The sequence below is a fragment of the Callorhinus ursinus genome, unplaced genomic scaffold, assembly GCF_003265705.2.
Source record: "Callorhinus ursinus isolate GAN/ISIS: 27379988/994484 unplaced genomic scaffold, GSC_fseal_2.0 scaffold14, whole genome shotgun sequence".
In the NCBI taxonomy this organism is placed as follows: Eukaryota; Metazoa; Chordata; class Mammalia; order Carnivora; family Otariidae; genus Callorhinus; species Callorhinus ursinus.
This window is the reverse complement of record NW_027397076.1, coordinates 39,606,944-39,619,604: the sequence shown is the minus strand read 5'-3', so window position 1 is coordinate 39,619,604 and position 12,661 is coordinate 39,606,944. Positions and strand designations below refer to the sequence as shown.

At 38.8% G+C, this 12,661-nt stretch overlaps 1 protein-coding gene and 1 pseudogene across 3 annotated transcripts in view; both read left to right on the top strand.

Moving 5' to 3' along the window:
• TBK1 (TANK binding kinase 1) overlaps window positions 1-5,424 on the top strand; it is a 40,794-nt gene extending 35,370 nt beyond the window's left edge. For all 3 annotated transcript variants that reach the window (XM_025883497.2, XM_073900713.1, XM_025883498.2), the window contains 6 exons: window positions 66-105; window positions 604-705; window positions 820-916; window positions 1,767-1,873; window positions 2,094-2,165; window positions 4,643-5,424. In XM_025883497.2, the coding sequence (XP_025739282.1) occupies window positions 66-105; window positions 604-705; window positions 820-916; window positions 1,767-1,873; window positions 2,094-2,165; window positions 4,643-4,694 (470 nt within the window). In that variant the 3' untranslated portion in view covers window positions 4,695-5,424. The remainder of the gene's footprint in view (window positions 1-65; window positions 106-603; window positions 706-819; window positions 917-1,766; window positions 1,874-2,093; window positions 2,166-4,642) is intronic.
• A 1,483-nt stretch (window positions 5,425-6,907) lies between these two features.
• LOC112832369 (dnaJ homolog subfamily C member 8 pseudogene) lies at window positions 6,908-8,363 on the top strand (annotated as a pseudogene).
• Window positions 8,364-12,661: the final 4,298 nt, after the last annotated feature.

Below are 12,661 nucleotides of genomic sequence, written 5' to 3'. Positions count from 1 at the left end.
AAGAAAAAGAAGTGTGCATGATTTTGTGATTCTACATTTACAGAAGTAATATTTCTTATTTTTAGGATTAGCTTATAATGAAGAACAGATCCACAAATTTGATAAGTAAGTGTCCTTATTGTATTTAACAATTATTTTTGGTTATGTTATTAATATAATTCCTCTCAAAGTTGAAATTAATTATAATAAAAAAATACATTTTAATCTTGGCTTTACAGAATTGTTACTGTGTGTGCACATATTTGAGGCCACTTGTCTGGTCCCTGGTTGAGAGGTTAAGGAGAAGGGAGAATGAGGGGGCATCTTCTACATCATGTGCTTTGATTGCAGAAGGATAGATAGTAGAGAACATAGGCAAGGACAGATTTAACCTCTTTCTTAACTTCATTAAATACATTCTGACCATTCTCCATTATGAACCTTCTCTTTCACTTCTTGCTGCTATAATGTGTATCTTAGAAACCTTTGGCTTTCTACTATAAATATTCTAAAGCCACACAGTCATTATTAAGAAACATAAATTTTATGTATTTGAAAAGTTTTTAATATTGGAAATAGAAACCATCACATTGGTTTAAGCCTGTGATTATTTCTAAATTATAGGCAAAAACTGTATTACCATGCAACAAAAGCTATGACCCACTTTACAGATGAATGTGTTAAAAAATATGAGGCATTTTTGGATAAGTCAGAAGAATGGATGAGGTAAGTAACCTTAGTGGTTGACTGCACAATGTACAATTCAGTGTACATTGTATATTGTAAATAAGATTAATATTTCATTAGACTGCTTATTAATTGATTCTTTTTGGTTTTCAGAAAGATGCTTCATCTTAGGAAACAGTTATTATCCTTAACTAATCAGTGTTTTGATATTGAAGAAGAAGTATCAAAGTATCAAGAGTATACAAATGAGGTATGACTATCAAAAGTATCTAGAAAAAAATCTTTTTCCTGTTTGGAAAAAAATACATTTCTTCTCAGTTTATATTTGAAATGATTGAAAAGAGAGAAGTGGGACATAATACACCTTATATTCAGTTCTGTTTGCCCATTTGTAATATGTGTTTTAAGCCAGCTTTTCAGAACTTAGATCTTTTACAGTTAAAAGCATCTGATAAAACATTCTTTTAATCATCTGTAAAAAGAGGATTTTTTAAAGTGGTGATTTAGGGGTGCCTGGGTGGCTCAGTCGTTAAGCATCTGCCTTCAATCCCTGGGATCGAGCCCCCGCATCAGGCTCCCTGCTCAGGGGGAGGCCTGCTTCTCCCTCTCCCACTCCCCCTGCTCATGTTCCCTCTCTCGCTGTCTCTCTCTCTGTCAAATAAATAAAATCTTAAAAAAAAAAAAAATCTTACCACGGTTTCTCAACACTCTTGGGAAAAAAGCCAGAGCCCTTTTTAAAAAAAAGTAAAAAATAAAGTGTTAAGTACTGTATCATTCACAGTTTTGAAATTAAAATTTAAAGCTATAAAGGGCTTATAAAATGTGTAACATTTGGGGCGCCTGGGTGGCTCAGTTGGTTAAGCATCTGCCTTCGGCTCAGGTCATGATCCCAGAGTCTTGGGATTGAGCCTTACATCGGGCTCCCTGCTCAGCGGGGAGTCTGCTTCTCCCTCTGCCTGTCACTCCCCCTGCTTGTGCTCGCTTTCTCTCTGTCAAATAAATAAATCAAATCTTTAAAAAAAAAAAAGTGTAACATTTAATGTAAGATCTGTAGTTTGTACTTTGTTCAGTGATTGATGTAGGTTTTTTTGATGTTTCAGTTACAAGAAACTTTGCCCCAGAAAATGTTTGCAGCCTCCAGTGGAATCAAACATACCATGACCCCAATTTATCCATGTTCTAATACATTAGTGGAAATGACTCTCGGGTAAGAAATTTATTATTTGGTAACTATGATGTTTCCATTCATTTTTATTTTTTGTGTGATCTTGCTCTTTTATTTTGAAATTTTGGGTGTTTGTTGTGAATACATTTGCAAATGTTATTTAATGGCTTAGTCTAATCTAGAGAACCAAAACATAATTGAATTCTAAAACATTTGCATACTTTTTTGAGCAGAGACATTGATACTTGTTTTGTTTGTATAGTATGAAGAAATTAAAGGAAGAAATGGAAGGGGTGGTTAAAGAACTTGCTGAAAATAATCATATCTTAGAAAGGTAAGTAATGCAAATATTATTCTGCCCTGTGATTTTTTTTTACGGAAGGAAGTACATATAGATCTATACTTGTACCTGTCTGTTTTCCTGTATCAGTAGGTTAAAGTAATGGGGAAAGGATATAAAGTCAGAACCCTTTTGTTTTGGGATTTCCATGATGCCTTTTAATGTGTTTGGGGTTGCTTGGATAAAGACAAGTCAACTGTGATTGATTCCATTTCATAATAGCACTGGTTAATAGAATTATTTGCTTATTTGAATCAATTTGTGAAAATGAAAATCTTTTGCACGTTATTTTTTGTACATCTCATTAGAATCGTAATTTATTGGGGTGCCTGGGTGGCTCAGTCGGTTAAACGTACGACTCGATTTTGGCTCAGGTCATGATCTCAGGTTCAGGAGATGGAGCCCTGCCTTGGGCTCCATGCTCAGCGGGGAATCTGCTTGAGGATTTTTTTCCCTCTCCCTCTTCCCCTCCCCATGCTTGTTTGCTCTCTCTAAATAAATAAATAAATCTAGAATCATTATTTTTTAAATATTTGAGAGTGTACATGCACAAGTGGGGGGTGGGGGGCAAAAGGAGAGGGAGAGAGAATCTCAAGCAGATGCCTCACTGAGCTCAGAGCCTGAGACTGGGCTCAGTCTCCCAAACCTGAGATCATGACCTCAGCCAAAATCAAAAGTCCGAGGCTTAACCAACTAAGGCACCCAGGTACCCCGAATGTTACCATTTTTAATGTTTGCTGATTTGTTTAGTAAAAAAGGTTATCTTATTTTAATTTGCATTTCTTTGGTTATAGTGATATGAAGTATCTTTTTATGTTTATTCAAATTTGTGTGTGTGTGTGAATTGCCTTTTTTTTTAAAGATTTTATTTATTTATTCATGAGAGACAGAGAGAGAGAGAGAGAGGCAGAGAGAGAAAGGCAGAGGGAGAAGCAGGCTCCCAAGGAGCAGGGAGCCCGATGCAGGACTCGATCCTGGGACTCCGGGATCATGACGTGAGCCGAAGGCAGACGCTTAACCATCTGAGCCACCCAGGCGCCCAGCCTTTTGGTTTTAAAATCTTTTTTTCTATTGGTTTCTAGCAATTACATAGTAATTATCTAACTTTTTTATAGTACCCAATTTAGTTTCTTTACAACTTGAGCTAAATATCAGTAAGAAGAGACTATTAAGATATGCTTTAACAAACTTATATTGAATCTCTTCTGCCTTGTGACATAAAATCCTCACTTCTTAAACCATGTCCCATAAGTCACTTTCCCCTATTTTATCTGCAAATTTATTTGACAATATATGGGTCATATAACATGGCATAATCATAGCTTAAATGTTAAATGACTGCTTACGGATTTGTGCCAGAACTAATGAGCACTGTCTCCATGTGGCTGTCTCATTATCACTTCATTTCTTTTGTATCTAAAATCACATCATATCACCCTTCCCAACTGTTTCCCCTCCAATTTCCTCATTCTTTGCAGTGGGAACCACCTTTTTCCTGCTCCCTTGAACATAGGTTATTTTTATACTAACTCTCTTTTTTACTGCCTTTCATCAAGTTTGGTAATCTTCCTTCAGAATGTTTCCATATTACCCCTCTTGGCCTCATCAGACCTCCTTCCTCCTCACAGGGGAGCTGTGGTGATAACCTACCACCTATCTTCCTAAGCCTAGGTTTTTCCCATCTGTCATGGCTATTAAGCCAAAACAATCTTCCCAAACACTGATCTACTGGCATACTCCTTTGGCTCAAAAATTTCTAAACTCCTGTTACCTAAAAGGTCAAGTCTAAATTCACACTTGAATTCAAAGAATGGAATACTCTGGCCCAGCCCATTCACTCAACTTTACTTCCTGCTAGTCCCCAGAATAACATTCTGTTCTGGCAAGGTTGCATTCCTTACTGCCCATTGAGTATGTCACACTCCCAACTCCTTCTTATCTTTGCTTTTCTAAATCCCACCCCACCAAGAAGAAGTTATCCGGTTTTTCCTAATACTTTCTAGATCACATCCCTCACCTTTTTCTCTTAAGAAGTCCTCCCAAGGGGCGCCTGGGTGGTTCAGTCAGTTAAACGTCTGCCTCCGGCTCAGCTCAGGATCCCAGGATCCTGGGATCAAGCCCCACGTCAAGCTCCCTGCTCAGCAGGCAGCCGGCTTCTCCCTCTAGCTTTGCTGTTCCTCCCCGTGTGTGCTCTCTGGCACACGTGCTCGCTCTCTCTCTCTCTCTCTCAAATAAATAAATAAAAATCTTTGGGGGGGAAAAAAAAGGAACATCTCCCAAGCCACCGATTGGTATTTTTTTCACGTATTTATAATAATAGCACTGCGTTTCAGTAAGAAATAGAGCAAATCATAGTTGCTTAAACTCTTTAACAGCTTGTTCATCTGAAAAGTCTCCTATATTCTTCTTTAAAATATTGGGGGCCAAATAAATGAATCATCTGAGATTTCCTTTTTTCTTTTGTGTTTTAGGTTTGGCTCTTTAACCATGGATGGCGGCCTTCGCAATGTTGACTGTCTTTAGCTTTCTGGAAGTTTGAGAACAGTTTTAATTTGCACAAGAAGATAATGCTGGGGCATTAAATGAATGCCTCTATAAGTGGTCTCTTATTTCTACAGTTCAGTATTTGATGTGGGCATGTAAATATGTACAATATTGTAAATACATAAAAAATATATAAATTTTTGGCTGCTGTTAAGATGTAATTTTACCTTTTAACATTTATAATTAAATGAGGACATGTGACCTCAGTGAGCACTAGAAGAAAGCCATGACCAATATGTTGAAATACTGATCCTCTACTCTACTGAGTGAGGCTGAGTTCTACATCTCTGCCTACTGGAAACATTTTTTAAATGGAACCAAAATTGTCATCCTTACAAATCAGAAAAGACTAATAGTTGACATGTTTATAAGTGATAGAATGGAGAAGTGGCTTCTTTGGGTAAGGAGCTGAACCGAACCACTGTTTTACTAGGATCACAATTTTGGGGGAAGGATAATTTCATTTTACAAGGTGCCCAGAACCCAGTTATCATCGTATGTGTTTAATTTCAGATAAATTATTGAGCAGACTTTTTAAAGTGATGTAATTATTAAAAATTGTTCGTTTTATTTTGGCCATAAGTGTACAACCGTCTTAAAAATTTTAGGATTATTTCTGCTGTTTCAAGCTGTATATTTTTTGTTTAATTTAATTCCACTTACTCCATCATGAAAAAATATCAATAAATTTCTCAGTTTTAATGTAAAAGTTTGTATTTTTCTGTGTACAACAGTTTGAGAAACAAAAGTCTTTTGAAAGAAATAATATCTGTGGTGATTGCAAATCATTCTCAGACTATTGGATATAAGGACAGTTTTGTTTCTCTTCTAAATCTGATTCTAATTTAGTATAAGTTCTCCAATTAATTTATGCTATCCGGGGGACGCCTGGGTGGCTCAGTCGGTTAAGCGTCTGCCTTCGGCTCAGGTCACAATCCTGGAGTCCCAGGATCGAGTCCCGGGATCGAGTCCTGCATCGGGCTCCCCGCCCAGCGGGGAGTCTGCTTCTCCCTCTCCCTCTGCCTGCAGCTCCCCCTGCTTGTGCTCTCTCTCTCTCTCTGACAAATAAATAAAATCTTTAAAAAAAAATAAAAATAAAAATTTACGCTATCCAGATCCAAAGGGAGCACTCTCTTTGAAATATCTACCCAGAGTCCTGTACTAAAGGATATACTCAGCAAGATACTATTTCATCCAAGAAGGACGTGGTTCTGATTTTGGTTTTGGTTTCTGACTTACCAGATTATTGAAGTGTGATTATACACAACCTGCTTATCATAAAAATAACATGTCCCAAAGAGTGAATAAATTTGACTACCATAAACATTGGGAAACTGAAAATGGGTTAAGTTTTAATTTGAAATCTCAAATCAATGCATTATCATAGTAAAGAATTTTAAGTATTACCTGTATACGTTATAGAAATAAATGCATGGGGCGCCTGGGGGGCTCAGTCGTTAAGCGTCTGCCTTCGGCTCAGGTCACAACCCTGGAGTCCCGGGATCGAGTCCCGCATCGGGCTCCCCGCCCAGCGGGGGGCCTCCTCCTTCTGACCCTCCCCCATCTTGTGTTTTCTCTCTCACTCTCTCCCTTTCAAATAAATAAAATCTTAAAAAAAAAAAAAAAAAATGCATGGGTGAGTGGTCCCTGTCAAATATCTGTTTAGTCTGAGAGTTTCTGGGGTGAGGGGGTGTTTGTTTAATCCCTCTTAATTTTCATTTCCCATTTGACTATTTAATTGTATAGTTTAAATGTTTATATCACTGAACATTAGGTAAAATTTTACTTACATTATGTGGTCAGTTAATATATTTGCAGAATTAGTTTTCAGCACCTCTAGAAAAGATTACCAATAAATAAACCCATGCTGTGGGGACTGAATTTTTATGAGTTGTATTAACAAGAACAAATCCATTCAACGTTAATACTGGTTAAGACTTAATGTTTTATTCCCCATTACAGCAACATGGAAACCAGGCATTCTTGCTTTTTTAAAAGACTTTTATTTGACAGAACGCAAGCAGGGGGAGCGGTAGGCAGAGAGAGAGGGAGAAGTAGGCTCCCTGCTCTCCATCCCAGGGCCCTGGGATCATGACCTGAGCTGAAGGCAGACGCTTAACTGAGCCACCCAGGCGCCCCTGGGCATTCTTGCTTTTAATATTTTACCTTCAAGAATACAATCCTGGGGGGAAATGGTGGCTCCTGGAGAGAGCGGGGCTTCGGCTGGTGGAGGGAGCACCGAGGAAGCATTTATGACCTTCTACAGTGAGGTGAAACAAATAGAGAAGAGAGATTCAGTTCTAACATCCAAAAATCAGACTGAAAGATTGACCCGTCCTGGTTCTTCCTACTTCAACCTGAACCCATTTGAGATTCTTCAGCTAGATCCGGAAGTGACAGATGAAGAAATCAAAAAGAGGTTTCGACAGTTACCCATACTGGTGCACCCTGACAAAAACCAAGATGATGCTGACAGAGCACAAAGGGCTTTCGAAGCTGTGGACAAAGCTTACAAGTTGCTACTGGATCAGGAACAAAAGAAGAGGACCCTGGATGTAATTCAGGCAGGAAGAGAATACGTGGAACACACTGTGAAAGAGAGAAAAAAGCAATTAAAGAAGGAAGGAAAACCTACAAATGTGAGGAGGACGACCCTGAGCTGTTCAAACAAGCAGTATCTAAACAGACCGTGAAACTCTTTGCCGCGCTGGAAATTGAAAGAGAGAGAAGCCAAAGAGACGCATGAAAGGACGCGACAAAGGGAAGAAGAAATTGAAGCTCAAGAAAAAGCCAAACGAGAAAGGGAGTGGCAGAAAAACTTGGAGGAAAGTCGAGATGGTCGTGTGTGGACAGCTGGCGAAACTTCCAAGCAAATACAAAGGGGAAGAAAGAGAAGAAAAATCGGACCTTCCTGAGACCACCGAAAGTAAAAATGGAGCAGCGTGAGTGACCACCTGGGGTCACAGCCACAGAACCTTACCCCAACTGTCTCCCCTCCTGCTTTGAAGGACTCATTCTTTCCTCCCATTTCCACCCCAACATAGAGTAGTAGTTGCTTTTTAGTCCGTTTTGTTTTCAATACAATTTCATATCGATCAGAGTAATTCTTTTGTACATTGAAATGAGGGGCTCAGTTTAGAATGAAACTTTCCCCCACCCCCTACCCCTAGACCAACCAGGATTGGAAGGTGCCACCATTGGTGCTGCCTTCTCTTCCCACAGCCTGTAACTTAATGTTTTGTACTTCACTGAATTGTGATGGTTAGAAACTTCGTGTATAGTTTGTGGAAATCACATCCAATTAAACATATTGTTTAAAATGGTGTTGCCGTGACTTCAGAGACAAGCCTGGGCCACCTTAGGAATCCCCTTTGCTTCGGATGCTTGCTTCTGGGCGTGGCATCCCTTGAAGCCCCAGATCAGACAGGGAAGGCAGGGGGCACGCAGAGCAGTCACTCAATGCCCCGACCTTCCGCAGCGTTTGGCATATGCTCTCCTTTCTGACTGACCATTCTGCGTGGCATGAGGCTCCGAGCCACCCAAACCTGTTCACTTTCCAAAGAGCCAGCCATCTTCCATCTGGTTTCATTGTGTCCTAGCCTGTCTGCATTCATTAGTGGTCATATTCTGTACATGTAATAAATTTTTATACCCTAACAAAAAAAAAGAATACAATCCTGGGGCGCCTGGGTGGCTCAGTTGTTAAGCGTCTGCCTTCGGCTCAGGTCATGATCCCAGGGTCCTGGGATTGAGCCCCGTGACAGGCTCCCTGCTCTGTGGGAAGCCTGCTTCTCCCTCTCCCACTCCCCCTGCTTGTGTTCCTGCTCTCGCTGTGTCTCTCTCTGTCAAATAAATAAATTAAAAAAACAAAAATACAATCCTCATTCAGAACATTTTAGGTTAATGAATACCTGGTGATACTAGTCTGCTAATCTAATAACCTAATAAGTTACATCTACAGTTTAGTAGCCTTTTTTTCGTTACTGGGATATATTTTCAAAAGGTAGGGATTAATGATATAAAAATAGTATATAGTTAGTGGATTTAACTCTTTACATAAGCTATAGTTCTAACAAGAAATAAAAGATGAAGTAAGTGAACATAAAGCATATGGGAAGAAAGGGATATTTTTGAGTAAATAAAAAAGGAATTAGAGGTTAGGGAAGAAATGTGAAAAATAATCCCATAACATCTTCTGAAGTTCCAGGTTCTATTATTTTGGAAATTACCAAATACTATATAATTGGCTTTTAGACCTAATTACACTGTGTCAAGCAGGCTGCCTCTAGTCTTAGATATAAAAGATCTTAAAATATTTATTTCAAAAAATATCAATAAATTATCCAGAAAGGAATTATAATAATCTTGGATTTATCTTGCTTTCCTGTTATTTTTTTAAGCAATAATTTCACTTCTGTGGTGTTCTGTGCTAAAAATAAAGGGGTAAGTTGTTTGGAATTAAGAAAGTCACTATCAGTAGGAATAAACAATCTCAGCTGATAGATCAAAAATTTATTCTCCCTTCAGAATCATAGTCACAACCAGGATTAGTCTGCTATTTCTGATTTCACCCCACTCAGAAATGCCTATTATGCATTGTGCTTTGTCTTTCAGAAGTGCTGTAGGAAATTTACTCAAATCTTTAAAACTCAGAAGTGCTGAAAATAAAAAGTTTTGAAAATATAAAGGAGTTGTAACACTATTGTTTTAGCTGGACCCATCATCCACATCCCATTTTTTTTTTAAGATTTTATTTATTTGAGAGTGAGTGAGAGAGAGCATGAGCCGGGGGAGGAGCAGAAGGAGAGGGAGAAGCAGGGTCCCCACTGAGCTGGGACCCCGATTTGGGACTAGATCCCAGGGTCCCGGGATCATGACCTGAGCCAAGATGCTTAACCGACTGAGCCACCCAGGTGACCCCACATCCCATTTTTAAAGTTGGGGCTCCTGGCTGGCCCAGAGAGCACACAACTCTTGATCTCGGGGTCGTGAGTTTGAGCCCTACATTGGGGGTAGAGATTACTAAAAAAAAAAAAAAAACTTAAAAAAAAGACCAAAATATCTTCAAAAGTCTTACACTGTTGTTTTATTTGGACTTCCTCCCCAGTTGTCACTTACAGGAAGACTCAAAGTCCAAATCCTAAGGAATACCAAAAATGGAATAGAAAACAAAGACACCGACGTGGAAATAAAAACTGGTAATAATATCGTTTGTGTTTTTTAGCTTACAGGTCAGCACCAAAAATTTAGTGTGGTGTATAAAAGCACAACCCAAGTATTACATCAGGATGTTTAGGGACTAAAGCAAGCTATCATAAGTTTGACATAAACAGAATGTGCAAGGACTAGTGGTTAAACATAGCTTCAGGTGAGAACCTCAGTCCCTGTTGCTTAGTAGAGAGCTAGACATTGGTGTCTGCTGAAATAATACACAATAATGTTAAAGGTCTAGAAAAATATTCAACAAAGGGTCAAATTCCAAAACAGGACCCTAGAAAAAATCTTATTCTTTTACACATTTCTTGGCTTGTAAGAATCAAATTTTTTTTCTGGAATAAATTCCTGCCAGAGTTTAAAATACATATCACGTTTTCACTGGGAAAATTTTCAGTCTGTACAAAGTAAAACATTTTTAATTTGTACAAAACAAATGCGATCCAGGCTATGGCTTTGGGAGGTAGCTCGTTAATCACCAAGTCCTACAAATTGCATTGAAATTCTGCTGGATGCTGAACTTTAGTGGATACTGATTACTTTGCTCCTCTATGAAAGTAATTGTGTTTTTCTGAAGGGGGGGGTCTATGCTTAAAAATTATCAAGTGTTTTAATAGGTTAGACTTTCTGAAGCTTAAAACTCTTTCTTTAGAAAGAACATCTATTAATACCAGTTTCTAGTTAAGAGGGCTAAGGTCTAAAGGACAAACCAAAGGAATGACAGGGGAAGGGGATTTAGGGCTAACAGGTGGTCCCCAGACATATTGGCTGGAAGAGAGTTCACAGCTAAAGTGTCATATGTGGGAGTTACTGTGTTTTCCTCATCCATATTCTCCGTAGGGAATCATTCTGGAACATTCATAGTTCTAGCTATGGCCATAAGAAGTGACTTCAACAAGACCTTCAGAAGAATAGCTCGTCTCTTTTACTGGTTCCCCAAATCACTGACCTGCTCAAAGAATCGGAAATCCAAATTGGTCTGGAGCCAAGGTAGAGGTAAGTTATCTCAAGCTAATGCTTCATTTCAAATGTTTTTTGTTTTTGTTTTGTTTTGTTTTCCGTTACTAAAATGAGCCTCCCTCAACTATAGAGAAAAAATAAAGCTCTTAGGGGCACCTGGGTGGCTCAGTCGTTAAGCATCTGCCTTCGGCTCAGGTCATGATTCCAGGGTCCTGGGATTGAGCCCCGCATTGGGCTCCCTGCTCCTCGGGAAGCCTGCTTCTTCCTCTGCCTCTGTCCCTGTTTGTGTTCCGCGCCGCCCCCCTCGCCGCCATCAAATAAATAAAATCTTAATAACAATAAAGCTCTTAAGGCATTATTTAACATGATTGAGTAAAAATTGAGAGAAAATGAAAGCAATTTGAAGGTGAGGTATTAAAAGCCGTGAACATTTCTGTAATTCCAACTTTATGCTTCATAGGCATTTAGGTTCAGAGTTTTCTAGAGAAAGATGGAGAATCCTTAGCTTTAAAAAAAAAAAAAAACAAAATAACTTTTGTTTTCAATGAACCTTAATTTGCTTATACAATTAAAATACCTCAGAACACACAGAAAAGAATAAATTAATGACAGTGTGTTTCCCCTTTTCCTAGAAAACTAAAAAGGTCAATGGACCTTATATTTCTTAGGTTGGGGTCAGTTTATGCAGTATATTTTAGTCTGGGTTGTTTTTGTTTTTGTTTTTTGCTTTTTTTGGGGGGTGGGGGGTTCAGTCAGGTATTGATGCGAGATTTTAAAGTACCTTAAATACACTACCACATAAAGCTCTATATTTTCTACCTAGTCCTGCCGATGGGCGTGTAGAAGGGGCAGAGGAGAGGGGAATGAAGGGAGTAAATGAGCTCTCCAGGTCTGGTTTCTGGAGCGCCTGCTGCGGAGCCGGCTTTCACCTTCATGCTCTGCAGGCAGGAGGAGGGTTGGGCACAGCACCTGGAGCAAGGTGAGCAAATTCTCTGTATAATGCTTCAGGCTGCAGCAGGATTAAAATTACAGTCATGTGTTCTTTGACACCCATATAGGTCTGCGTCTTATATAAGCGCTTAACGTTTTCCCCTTGTCTGGTAGATTATCAAACATCATCTGATGCTATGATACATGGTCCAAAATCAGATCCTCTTTTTTTTTTTTCTTCCCAAGTAAGTTCTAGGCCCAGTGTGGGGCTTGAACTCACAACCCCTAAATCAAGAGTCACATGCTCTACCAACTGAACCAGCCAGGGGCTCCCAGATCTTCTTTTAATTAAAACAAATGACTATGATCTATAATCACTAAGGAAGATATCTGATTAAGAAATCTACAAATGTGAGGCCTAGTTATTTCAAGCGTCTATTTTTCCTTTAATTAATATTTTATTTTATTCTTTTTCACTGTCAAAATATGGGGAATCTAAATAGTTTTAAAGTCCCTCTGTTTATATATATCATCCTTCGGATATGGAATAGCATAATTTGGATGTCAGAGCCCCAAGAGAACTTAGAAAAATCATCTTCTCTAATCCCTTCATCTTATTTTATTTTTTTAATTTTCTTTATTTATTGTAAGTGATCTTTACACCCAACGTGGGGCTCAAACTCATAACCCTGAGATCAAGATTCTCATGCTCTTCCAACTGAGCCAGACAGGCACCCCTCCAATCCTCTCATTTTAAAGATGAGTAAATTGCCTCCAAATGGTTAAATAACTTAGCCTTCCAAAACTCTTACATGGGAAGAAACAGAAGTTTATCCTACATT